At 53.8% G+C, this 12474-nt stretch overlaps 1 protein-coding gene across 2 annotated transcripts in view; it reads left to right on the top strand.

Annotated features, from left to right (window-relative positions):
- The window catches only part of TMEM143 (transmembrane protein 143), a 22768-nt gene extending 10848 nt beyond the window's left edge, over positions 1-11920 (top strand). For both annotated transcript variants that reach the window (XM_077131272.1, XM_077131271.1), the window contains 5 exons: positions 4672-4866; positions 5579-5709; positions 6634-6913; positions 9929-10118; positions 10870-11920. In XM_077131272.1, coding sequence (XP_076987387.1) covers positions 4672-4866; positions 5579-5709; positions 6634-6913; positions 9929-10118; positions 10870-11084 — 1011 coding nt within the window. In that variant the 3' untranslated portion in view covers positions 11085-11920. The remainder of the gene's footprint in view (positions 1-4671; positions 4867-5578; positions 5710-6633; positions 6914-9928; positions 10119-10869) is intronic.
- Positions 11921-12474: the final 554 nt, after the last annotated feature.

The raw sequence follows: 12474 nt of genomic DNA on the forward strand, positions 1-12474 counted from the left end.
TGAAGGCGGGGGAAGAGGGCACTGGCGGAGCAGGAGGGGGAAGAGAGGGGAGAAGGAGGGCGGGCGGGTCGGCTGCTGCGGGGCGTGGGCGCCGCACGGCGGGCCGGCGGAGAAAGACTTGTTTTTGTTTTTAAGTGTCATAAATGTTTTTAAATAGAGGAGCATAGAAAGAATAGACAATGACGATGCTGATCCCCACTGAGGCAGGAACTTGTAATGGGAGGCTGAGTGGGGTGGTGGAAGCTGCAGAGGCGGGCCTGGAGCCTGGTGGGTGTGTCTGTAACCTGCGAGAAAAGCCAGGCCTTGAGGTCACTGACCTTGAGACCCCCATCCCAGCATCCCAGTGTTGTTCTCCAGCTGTGCTGCTGACCTTGGACAGGTGACCCTCTGGGTCCTCCTAGCCCTGTTTGATTCATTCATTGTATCCACTCAGTAAACATTTATTGAGCATCTACTGTGTCCCCTAGGTTGGATTCAGGTCCTGGGACCGAACAGTGAGCCTGAAGGACCCTGTCCAAGGGGGCTCCCATCCTAGCGAGGGGGACAGACCATCAAAATATACCATCTCAAACAGTAGGGCTACCTGATGAGATACAGAGCGCCCACCTGGATTTGAATTTCAGGTCCATGACATATAATTTTGAAGAGGTATAAGCATGTCCCCTGTCATATCTGAGGACTGTATTGCATGGGTCATGCTTATACTACTAAAAAAAAAAAAGTTGTTGTTGATCTGAAATTCAAAATTAACTGGATGTCCTGTTTCCTTCCACCCCTTCTCCCATGCCCCTCCCTCTCTTACTCTCCTTCCCCTTCCTTCCTCCTCTTTCTTTTCTTTCCCTCCCTCCCTCCCTCCCTCCCTTCTTCCCTCCCTGTCTCTATTTCTTTCTTCTAAATCTGGCAACCCTAACTAAGAAGAAAAATCAAGCTAGGGAGGAATTAGGAAATTATAGCAAGAGTTTTGCCACTTGAAGTAGAGTGGTCAAGGTGCAACCCCCCCCCCCCCCCCAGGAGATAACATTTGAGCAAGACCTGAAGGAGGCAAGCAGTGAGCCAGGTTGTGATCTGGGGGAATAGCAAGTGCAAAGGCCCTGAGGCAGAAGCGTGCATGGCACACATGATGAAGAGAGAGCAGGGCCAGTGGGGCTGGAGCCAGGACTTTGCTTTTACATTAAGTGAGGCGGGAGCCATGGGAGGCCTTTGAGCAGAGCTGGCTCAGGAGCTAACCAGCGCCAGTTTGTAGCGGTGTGGGAAGCAGACCATGGGGTGGTGGCGCCCGGAGAAGCATCAACTGGGGAGAGGAGGGTGACTCTCAGGCCAGGGTGGTGGCCGTAGAGATTTTGATTCTGTTTTGAATGTGATGTTAGACTTGGCTGGCGGGTTGGATGCGTTAGGATTTGCTGATGGAGTTGACAGTTTCTAATATGGGAAAGTTGGGGTAAGAGTGGGGAGGAGTTTCAGGACCTGGATTTGGAAATGCGGGGCTGAAGGGTCTCGCGGGGCACCCACGTGGAGATGCGGGGAAGGTCTTGACCATGTGGGCTCGGAGCTCAGGCCAGTCATCCAGGCGAGAGACAGAGATGTGGGAGGCCGCCCTAGACAGCTGGTGTTTGAGGTCCCCAAGGAGGTGTCTGAGGATAGAAAATGGCAATAACTGTCACCACCAGGACTGAATTAAATCGTTCATTCTTTGCCACATGCTTGTGCGAGGCTGTGCCAGGCCTGGGGCTTCACTGAGTAGGGAAATCAGGCCTGCAGCTGCCCTCAGGGAGCTGACTTCAGGGGGTGGGGACAGTCACGCACCAGGCGGCCTCCCCACCCATGGTCCAGGGCACCTGGGTAAAAAAGCTGACCTTGGTTTCTGAGCAGGGTCTGTGTGCTAATGAAAAAAAGCCTTCCCTTTGTCTAGCTCAGCTTCTAATGCAGTATCAGCGTAAATTATTTCCATTTAAAATAATTAGAATTAAATGATAATAATAATAACTCAGTTCCTTAGCCCGTTCACCATATTTCAAGTGCCCAGCAGCCACAGGAGGCTGGTGGCAGCCTTATTGGACCAGATCTGGAACATTTCCGTCCTCACAGAAAGTTCTACTGGACAGCGCTGGCTGTGGGGCTGGCGTGGAGTGAGTGAGGCTGGCGTGGAGTGGGTGAGGGGGATTGTGTGGCAGGCCCTGCGGGACCTGAAGGCCATAGTATGGAGTGTGGTCCTGGTTCCCGAGGGTAGTAGGAGCCTGAAGGATTTTAGCAGGAGATTGACAAAGTTGGATGTATAACTCTGGGTACACCACTTCCTGGCTGTGTGACCTTGAGCTTTACTTAACCTCTCTGTGCTTCAGTTTCTGTATCTGTACAAGGAGAATAACATAGTACCACTCACTCATTGTGAGAATGTGTATATGATGTATTTTCAAACAGTGCTTAGCCCATAGTAAGGGCACTTACTGTTGTTTGACGAGTTCTCCGTGGCTACTGTGCAGAGAACAGATTGGTGAGGGGCGAGGGGATTTGGGGAGATCCTGGAGGAGGTTGTTGGGCTTCATCCAGGCAGGAGGAGGCAGTAATGGCGTGGGCAAGGGCAGGGCTGGTGGGGAGGAGAGGGACGGGCCAGGTGGCCGTCTGTTTGGGAGGAAAGGGAGGGGTCACACGCAACGTCCAGGTCCTGGTTGAGGCCCTGGGTGGATGTGAAGTTCCCAGAGGAGAATCTGGCTCAAAGTGGCTCTTCAATGGATGCAGATTTTTTTCCCCACTCTAGCCCTGAGATTCCCTGAACTCTCAAACTGCAGCTCAGTGACGGGCTGTGCTGGTTTGAAAGGAAGTATGCCCCCTAAGAAAAGCCATGTTTTAATATAAATCCCATTTCATAAAGGTAGAATAATCTCTATTCAATACTGTATATTTGAACCTGTAATGAGATCATCTCCCTGGTTGATGTGATTTAGTTAAGAATGGTTGTTAAACTGGATTAGGGGATGACATGTCTCCACCCATTTGAGTGGGTCTTGATTAGTTTCTGAAGTCCTATAAAAGAGGAAACATTTTGGAGAACGAGAGATTCAGAGAGATTCAGAGAAAGCAGAACGATGTAGCTATGAGATGCAGAGAGTCCACAAGCCAGCAACCTTTGGAGAAGAAGAAGGAAAACGCCTCCCGGGGAGCTTCATGAAACAGGAAGCCAGGAGAGTAAGCTAGCAGATGACGCCGTGTTCGCCATGTGCCCTTCTAGCTGAGAGAGAAGCCCTGACTGTGTTCGCCATGTGCCTTCTCACTTGAGAGAGAGACCCTGAACTTCACTGGCCTTCTTGAACCAAGGTATCTTTCCCTGGATGCCTTTGATTGGACATTTCTTTAGACTTGTTTTTAATTGGGACATTTTCTCGGCCTTAGAACTGTAAACTAGCAACTCATTAAATCACCCCTTTTAAAAGCCGTTCTGTTTCTGGTATACTGCATTCCGGCAGCTAGCAGACTAGAACACGGGTATTCTCAAGGCCACTCTGTGAGTCCAAAAACATGGCCCGTGGGATCTGCTCTGTCAGAAGGACTCAGGCACAGGCTATTAGCTTCAGGCTTGTGTCCTGTCCATGCCCAGTGCTCCCCCTCTGCCAGCTCACTTGTTTCTGTCCCCACCTCTTCCAAGGCTCCAAGCATTCCCGCTTCCAGACTTTCAGCAAGGCCATTCTTCCTGTTTGGAGTTCCCTTCCCCCTTTTCCCCTCTCCCCTCTTTTTCCCACTAATTTGAAATTGCATCTGGTCTCCAAAAGTTGCTCCTAAAGACTCCCTCCCCTGAGAGACACACAGAGGGATGAGTTCATGGGTTTGGCTCCCGGATGAGTGATTTCTCTCTAAGGCTTGCTGCATGGTCTGGGGCAAGTCATCTGACACTCTCTGCCTCAGTCTGTCCTGAAGGAAATGGGCTCTGCAACCGGCAGTCCAAGCTTTCTTCACTCAGTCAGCACATCCTGGGGGATGGGCAAGGCAGAGGCCAGCTCGTGAGGGACGTGGAAGGTCATGGGAAGATTCTGGATCTTATTCCAAATGCTTTGAGAAGCTGCTGGAGGGGTAGGGAGTGTCATCTGTTTATCATCAAACTAAGTGCTTCCTGATGGCTGCGTGGAGAATCGTTTGGAAGTGGTGAAAGTGGAAGCAGGGACGTGCAACACCCAGTGCAGTTGTTTGGATGAGAGATGGAGGTGGCGTGGGTTAGCAGGTAGCAGTGAAAGCGGAGTGGAAGATGAGTCAAGAGAGATTCCATTCCGAGGTAGAAGCAAACTTGCTGTAAGATTGGGTACCAGGGCAATGGTAAGTAAGGAACCAGCTACTTCCTGAGAGAAGGGAGGAGACGGGAGGCAGAGGCTGGGGCTGGAGAAATGAAGGTTCTCTTTGGTCCGTGTTAGGTGGGGAGCTTGGCGGAGAGGTCTGAGCTGGCTATGTGAGCTGCGTAGTTATCTGCCCAGAGCTTGGGTTGAAAGGGTTGGGTGTGATGATGTGACAGGTGGGGGTGGGGGTGGGGGGAAGACGACCTTGAAGAGAGGGCAGGGAGAGTCCAGAATCTAGAGCCTCATTGTTAGCAGGTGGGGCCAGGAGCACCCTCCAGCATTACCCGGAATCTCTCCCGCTGCCACCTCACCTCCTGTGTGTGTGTGTTTTTCCCTCTGAACCCTCTCTCAGGCCTTATACGACCCCATCAACCCTGACCGGGAGACCCTCGACCAGCCTCTGCTGACGGACCCCCAGCGCTTGGCCAACGAGCGGGAGGTGCTTCAGGCTCTGGAGCCCTTGCTGGCGCAGGCCAACTTCTCGGCGCTGTCCGCGGACGCCCTAGCCTACGCCCTGGTGGTCCACCACCCTCAGGACGAGGTCCAGGTAGCCCGCCTCCCCGGAAGGCGACCTGTCCCAGGAGGTCCCGGGCCAGGGGTGGGGCCTCAGGGCAGGGGCTGCAGGGAATTACAGTCGGGAGCCCAGAGCACCCACTTGGGTGAGTTGGGAAAAGAGGCCTCTCTCTCACGGCCCTTCACCTCCACCTGTGGGAAAAATATGGTAAAATATGCATTTTCTTAAGACTGAGGACATGAATGCCAACTGCCGGAAAATTGTAATAATGAATCATAGAAAACGCCCATCTATGAAGTCGAAATTACAATAAAAATAACTGAAACGTTTTACGGTTCCAAATCTTGTCGCTACAAGGTGTACTTCTCCTAAAGTCATATTTCGTCCACTCTGAAACTAGGTTGTGTCTTACAAGTGATGGTGTGACTTGGTTTAATTGGCAGCATGCATTCTTTTTTATTGGATTCATAAAATAATGGGATACCTTAAAAATCCCTGGCATCATAGGGTCTAGGAAATATGGTAAAAAGATGATGACGGTGTGAATGGCGCTGTCTTGGAGGATGTGCCCCGGTGCAGTGTGCAACCTGGATGGCCAAGTGTGGCTGCCCTGCCTCAGCATTGGATGTTGATGAGCCTGGGGGACAAGGAGTGTCACTGGGGAGAGGGTCATCTAATTCAGGTCTTCTGCCCTTGCAGCCAGCCCATGTTCAGCTGTCTGTATCCTCTTCACCCCTGTTGGCAGGTGACAGTAAATTTGGATCAATATGTCTACATGCATTTCTGGGCCCTGGGCCAGCGAGTCGGGCAAATGCCCCGTAAGTCCAGCGTGGGCTCCAAGCGTGGCTTCTTCACCAAGTCGCCCCCTACAGAGAGGTGAGGTGGCCCCTGTTCCCCAGCTGCAGCAAGAGGGAGCAAGGTTAGAGTCGAGAGGGGACAGACAGGTCAGTATGGGTGTCCGGGGCCCTGGTGGGAAGCTGAGAAAGGGGGAGGAATGAATCATACGGATGCTGCCTTTTCTTCCCCAGGGAAAATGAGAGCTCCAATACCCAGGGAAGAAAAAGTGTAAGCCATTTTTCCTCTCCCCATTTTCTGAACAAGGAAAACCGAGGCTCAGAAAGGGAAGGCGACATTCTGAAGACACAGAATGGATTCTGATGAACATCATGTTTTTAACTAAGAATACTCAAATACAGGCTATGGTCAGGCAAGCCAGATCCTCTCACAGTTGGCCAGTGGGCCTGTGACCTACCCAAGCCTTCTAGAAATCACTTTATTAAGTATGGTTCCGAATGCAAAGAAAAAGTTTCATATCTCTTGCAGTGCATATGTTTAATGATCTGTCTCCCATACTCCAAAGAAGCAATGACTGACTCATCATTTTGTAGGATTTCCAGAGTGTAATAAGGGTCTCTGGCACCTCGTAGTCACTCTGCATATATGTGTGGAATTTGAATTTAAAAATTAACTAAGCATGCTGGAGACCCTAGGTTTGATTCCCAGTGACTGCCCATGTTAAAAAAAAAATTAAGCAAAATCATTTTATTCAGCTCTCATTTATCAAGGGTGCAGAATCAGAAGCAACCTATATGTCCAACAATAAGGGATTGTATTATTTCACTGATCCCCTATTGTTGGGCACTTCACTTATGGCTGTTTTATTTCCCCCCACACCATTATTAAGTGGCCTTTCAAAATGCTTATGTGACTGCAGAGTCAGGGAGGATGTCATGGGGTTGGAAGGGACTCCCCAGGGTGGTCCTGATCCCACTTTCCCCCTCCTGACTCTCTGTCCGTCAGGAGATACTTTAAGCGGGTGGTGCTGGCGGCTCGGACGAAGCGAGGGCACCTGGTGCTGAAGAGCTTTAAGGACACGCCGCTGGAGGGCCTGGAGCAGCTGCTGCCCGAGCTGAAGGTGCGCACTCCGACCCTGCAGCGTGCCCTGCTCAACCTCACGCTGTTCATCTCGGGCGTGGTGTTCTTTGTCAACGTGGGCATGGTGGTGCTCACCGACCTCAAGGTGGCCACCTCGCTGCTGCTGCTGATCTTTGCAGCCTTCATGGGCCTGCGGGCCTCCAAGGTGAGCAGCCCCACCCCTGCTCCTGGGTCCCAGCTGCAAGGTCAGGCCAACTGTATTTTTGTTTCTTTGGTGCATTATTCCCACTTCATGTTGGGCTTCATTTGCTTCCTTCCTTCCTCCTTTCCTTCCTCCCTTTCTCCCTCCCTACCTCACTTTACTCAGCACAACCTTGGATGGGCTTATTCCTCTATACCTCAGTTTCCTGATCTGGAAATGGGGAGAGTGGTGGGACCCACCTTGTAGGTTTGTGTGAGAATTGGGTGGGGGGTGCTATGGAAGGCATGCGGCCCAGAGCCCGGCTGGTGGTGGGGACCTCATGAGCATTTCCACCCATCAGGGGTCTCTTCTAGGAACCTTGGGAGGCTGCTTAGGATGTGCTGAAGAAGGTGTGTTTTGGAGCCCAGCTGCTGAGGCTTAAGTCTCATTCTACCGTCTTAGCTATCATTATTATTATTGCTATTATTCTTACTAATTGGACTATTATTCCTACTAATTGGACCCCAACCTGGCTGGGTGAACACCCGAGAAGCTGGTTTATTAGCACAGCCACCTGGACTGAGTTGAAAACTCTGGGACTGGGACACAGGGCACTGTATTTGAAACAAGCTCCATTCCTGGTTCTGCCATTTGTGAGTGCAGGACACCCACAGACAGCTGCGCAGGTAGTTCACTGTACAGGGATTCTTGATTGCGGAGATGGGGGAGGGGTGCTGGCACCCATCTTGTGCTCTGCATGCCAAGCCGTGTGCCCGGTCTTGAAGCTGAATCCACCCTGAGGGGCCGCCTTTTCCTAATTCTCCTGAGGGTTGGCTCTGGCCCCAGGCGTGTGGACGGGCAAGAGGCATCTGCTGCAGCCTATCATTCACTCGCTGGCTCACTGGTTTTCAAGCTGTTTTCAGCCATCCTGACAGGCTTAGGAGGACTAGTCATAAATCCTGCAGTTGAGAGCCAGGCTATGCTGGTGGAGAGGCACTTTGGAAGGGCTGGGGAGGGAGCAATTCCTGCTCTGGGTAGAGGCAGGGGTGGTTCCTCAAAGAGGCAGGATTTGAGCAGAGATTTGAAAGAGAAGACTAGAAACTGGAAGAGAAGGGATGAGGTGAGCAGGATTTGGTGCCCCTTTTAGGGGGCTAGAGTCTGAGGTACAGGGGAGAGAGGTAAAGTCCCAGGGCATGTGTGACCCGAGAAGAAATAACAGGCAGATGACATCCAGAGCCTCCTGGGGCAGCACCCCTGAGATTAGGGATGCAGTGTCCCGAGGGACTGTCCCCCAAGGAACCAGGGTCTACCCTGGAGGGGAAGTCTCCAGGTCCCTCGGTCATCACACAAGTCCCAGCCTATCCAGCATATGAAACATAACTGCCGGGACTTCTACTCACAGCAGGTCAGGTTTTGCAACCCCAGGACACAGCCCCCTGTGAGAGCTCATGGGCCCGGGGACCCTGGGAGGGGGAGTGAGGGGCAGGGAGAGTGTCAAAGGGAACATCCAGGAGGTGGTAGGTGGTGATCCCTGTCCGGAGAGAGGTCTGGCTTCATCTTTGTGCTTGTTGAAGGTATAAGAATTCAGTTCCATTAGTCGGCAAAAAAGAACATAAAACTTAGTGTGTTTTTCATCCCAGACTGTCCCTAACACGCGCAGTACCTGCATCTTGCCCTTACCTGAAGAAATGGCATTAGTTCCAAGGCGGGAATATAAACGTACTGCATTGGGCTTAGAAGAAGAGGGGGTTGTCCACACATAACCACGTCACCTCTACTGGACAGGCCATTTTAGCAATTTGCAGGGCATTTTGATGTCATTTTAGCATTTGCAGGGCATTTTGATGGTTCACCCTGGGCCAGGTGGTGAGATGTGGCGTGGGAGGCAATATGTACTTTAAGAAACAGGGCTTCAGTCCCAGGGTGGGGGTGGACATGCAGTAATAGCTAATGTTTCTTAAGTCTTGTTCTGGGCCAGGCTCCATCTGAAGTATCTTATTAACTGTGTATTAACTTCCTTCTGGTCCCTGCCATCAGTCTCATTTTTGGATCAGTGCTACCTGAGAAGTGAGGTCCGCAGCTCACAGCTGCTAGGGGGCGGAGTTGGGACTGGCCCCCAGGGCTGCTGGCTGCAGGACCGAGGCGCTGCATTCATTTTGTGCACGCCCTGAGGAGTCCAGACTGAGGTTCCTAGTATGGGCCCCAGGGGGCACCCGTGGGTTCACGCTTGCCCTCCTTGGAGATGCCAGCAATGGGGAAGTGAGTCCATGCAGGGGAAAGGGCAGCCTTGAGACAGCTGAGCTCCAGATGTGCTCCCTTCCTGCCACTTTCTTCTTTCTCTCAAAGCAGCTTTGCCAGTCTCTCTTTTCTATTGACACGTCTCTTTATACTTTAATGCCTTAAAACTTTTTATTATGAAAAAGTTCAAACAAGCATAGAAGTAGAGAGGATAGTTTCCAGCATCCAGCCTCCACAGTTACTCATTATGGTTTCACCTAAAGACCCCAGCTCCCCCACCACTGGATTATTTTGAAGCAAATCCTAGTCGTACCATCTGGAAGTACATTAGCATGTCTCTCAATGGTAGATTTAAAAAAAAATACTTAAAAATCTAACGTGACAAAAAGTTTCAAGGCTAAAAATTTTATCGTTTGGAAATCCTTGAATGATCCATTAATTCGTGGTCCAGATGAGTTGAACCGGTGCAGTAGTCACAAACGGGGTGCAACAGCCCCGCATGGGGCTGGAGGTCTCGGGGTCCCAGGGGCAAGTGTGTGTGTGCTGTGTGTATGTGTGTAAAATACAAATTCCCGGGCCCTAGCCCTCGCGACCCGAACAAGAGGTCTGGGTAGGGCCAGGGGATGTGTGTTTTCAACAACTCCCGCCCCCCCCTGCTCCGGGAGTCGGCTCGCGGGGCCGTGCCAGCGGCAGTGGCCGCGGGCTGTGGTGGTGGCGGGGACGGGGGCCAGAGGACGGCCCCCTGCCCCCCCGCTTCCGGTCGCCGGGCTGAGCCCGCGGGGGCCGCTGTCCTGCCTGCAGATGTTCGGGCAGCGGCGCAGCGCGCAGGCGCTGGAGCTGGCGCACATGCTCTACTACCGCAGCACGTCCAACAACTCGGAGCTGCTCAGTGCCCTGGCGCTGCGCGCGCAGGTCGAGCACGTCAAGGAGGCGCTGCTGGCGCACAGCTTCCTGGCGCGGCGGCCCGGGGGCGCGCGCGGCCCGCCTGAAGGTAGGATGCGGCCGCGGTACCTGGCGCGCAGGTGGTCCCGCTGCGCTCCGCTCCGGCCCCGCCCACCGGCTTCAACTACCTGCCTCCCGGCCCCTAAAGGGACGAGTCTCCACTCACTCTCACGTGGCCCTGCTGCAGTGAGACACCATCCCCACGCTGCCCGCTTGCCCCTCCCAGTCTCCCACTGGTGATCCTGACCGACCCCAGAGATGACCTCGGCCCGGAGCCGACGGGATCCCTGAACCCAACTTCCGACCAGACGCTGTCGCCTCTAGAAAGGGAACCCCGAAGATCTTCCTAGACAGAACGCCTACACTAGACGTCCTTTGTAGAGAGGACCTCGGATCCCACTTTCGACGTGACGCCACCGGCCCCCGCGTCCCCAAAGGGCCCTGATCCTGGACGCGGCCCCTCTGGTGTGCCCTCCCTCTGCTGACCCTAACAGCGATGGGTGTCTGGAATCGGACTCCTGTCTTAGCAGGCCCTGCTCCTACGCAAGCTCACCCCCTCCCTGCAGGAGACCCTTGTCCCCTGCTTACGAGAGCCCCCTCCCCTGAACAAGAGTCCCGGCTTCATCCCTGATGAGCGCCCCACACCAGCGCTTCTTGGCCCTCTAGATCCTCCCACGCTGTCCCACTCCCCTGCAAGCTAAAGTGTGCCCTTGCGCTGCTCCCAAAGCCAGTTCTCCGCCCCCAGCTCTCCCTTGACCCCAGCTCCCGCCTCACACACCTGCCTTTCCTCCCCCCCGCAGAGACCTCCCGGTGGCTCCAGTCGGAGGTGGAGAACTGGCTCTTGTCCCAGTCAGGCTGTGACGTGGCCTTCAACGGAACTCGGGCCCTGGCCCACCTGCAAGTCCTGACCTCCAGCATCGGGCTATACCCTCCCCCGGGGTTCCCCAAACTGCACCCCCTGGCCACCACCACTTCTGAGGCCCCCCAGTCCGCACCCAGCATTGAAAACCCCTGACAGAAACCTCCCCACCTGGCTAGGAACTAAGCCCCGCCTTCTCCCACGACAAGCTGTCAGTCACAGGCTTTGCCACGCCCCAATTTCCAATTACTGATGCAATCCCTTTCACCACCCCTAAACTTAAACAGTGTGGCCAATCAGAGCAGCCAGAAAGTGCTGTCCCGTCCTCCTGATGAACAGCCAGTCAAAGCAATTCTTACCGCTTGGAATTCGCCGCTTATTCCCAGCCGCTCCACCCACAGAGGTGGTCCGGCTGGGAGCGGAGAGCGGATCCGGCCAATCGCAGTTGTCCAGCTCTTGCTTCTCTAAAGCACCCAGTGCCGCTATGCCCCGCCCGAGGCTGCAGAACTTTGTATTTTTCGCCGGCTCGCGGCGATCTGCCCACAATCCGCAGCCAATGACAGCCGTTGAGCCCTGCCCCCTGGCAGGCGGCCCGTGACAGCTGCTGGCCACTATCAACCTTGGGCCCAGTTTCGCCAGAAGCAGCCAATCCGGATTTCAAAGGGAAACCCGATCTTGCTCTCTGTCGCAGCTGCCTATAGGGGGGACCGTCTAGTCGACTCCTGAGCAGCTAGTCCAGACCGAAGGGCTTAGGAGCCTTGTGCCAGGCAGACAGCTGCGGGCCAGGGGCTCCCAGAGGCGCCCTTCAAGACTCGTTTCTACTACTCAGGCTCCAAGAGCGCTGCGGTGCCTTCTCTGCCCGGGTCCCTCACCTTTCTACAGAAACTACCTCGGTCTGCATCTCCCCGCCAGCTGCAGCCTGTGTATTTATTGGTCTATCAACTTCTCCCCTGTCCCCTCCTCCGAAGGAATAAATCATGTTTAAATCTGAATGGCTGGAGTGAGGTGGATGAGAGGGTGGCTGCTGGAACCCAAGGGAAGAAAGAAGGAATTGAGGGTGTGGGCTGGGGGTAGTACTAATGCATGTGAGTGGGTCCTGGGCAGAGAAAGCTGTAATCCTAGAGTGGTGGCTGAAGGCTGGCTGTGACCGTAGAAGAGGATCTTAGAAGGATCTGATTCCAGAGGAGAGACCTTGTTCCCGATGGGCGGCAGATGTAGGATGCGAGTGCAGTTGGGCAGGTTGTTCACTGCACAGTGGCACCCCACCAGGGAATGGATGGGTGGGTGTGTAAAATCCAGCCTTGCCCCGCCTCCCCCTCCCACTGTGCCCTGGTGGGGGGCTGGGGCTCAGCTGGGAGAAGTGGGATACCTTCTAATTTGTATTAAGGTGTCATATGGGCTAGAGACTGCCTTTGGGGAGAGATGAAGTGCCAGGAAGGAGGGGAGGCATTGGATCCTTGCATGGAAGGAGACTGTGTTCCAAGCGGGGAAAAGAAAGCTCTGTTCCCAGAGGGCAGGTCAGAAAGAAAAACTGAGACCGATAATC

Source organism: Tamandua tetradactyla, chromosome 16 (assembly GCF_023851605.1).
Source record: "Tamandua tetradactyla isolate mTamTet1 chromosome 16, mTamTet1.pri, whole genome shotgun sequence".
Taxonomy (NCBI): Eukaryota; Metazoa; Chordata; class Mammalia; order Pilosa; family Myrmecophagidae; genus Tamandua; species Tamandua tetradactyla.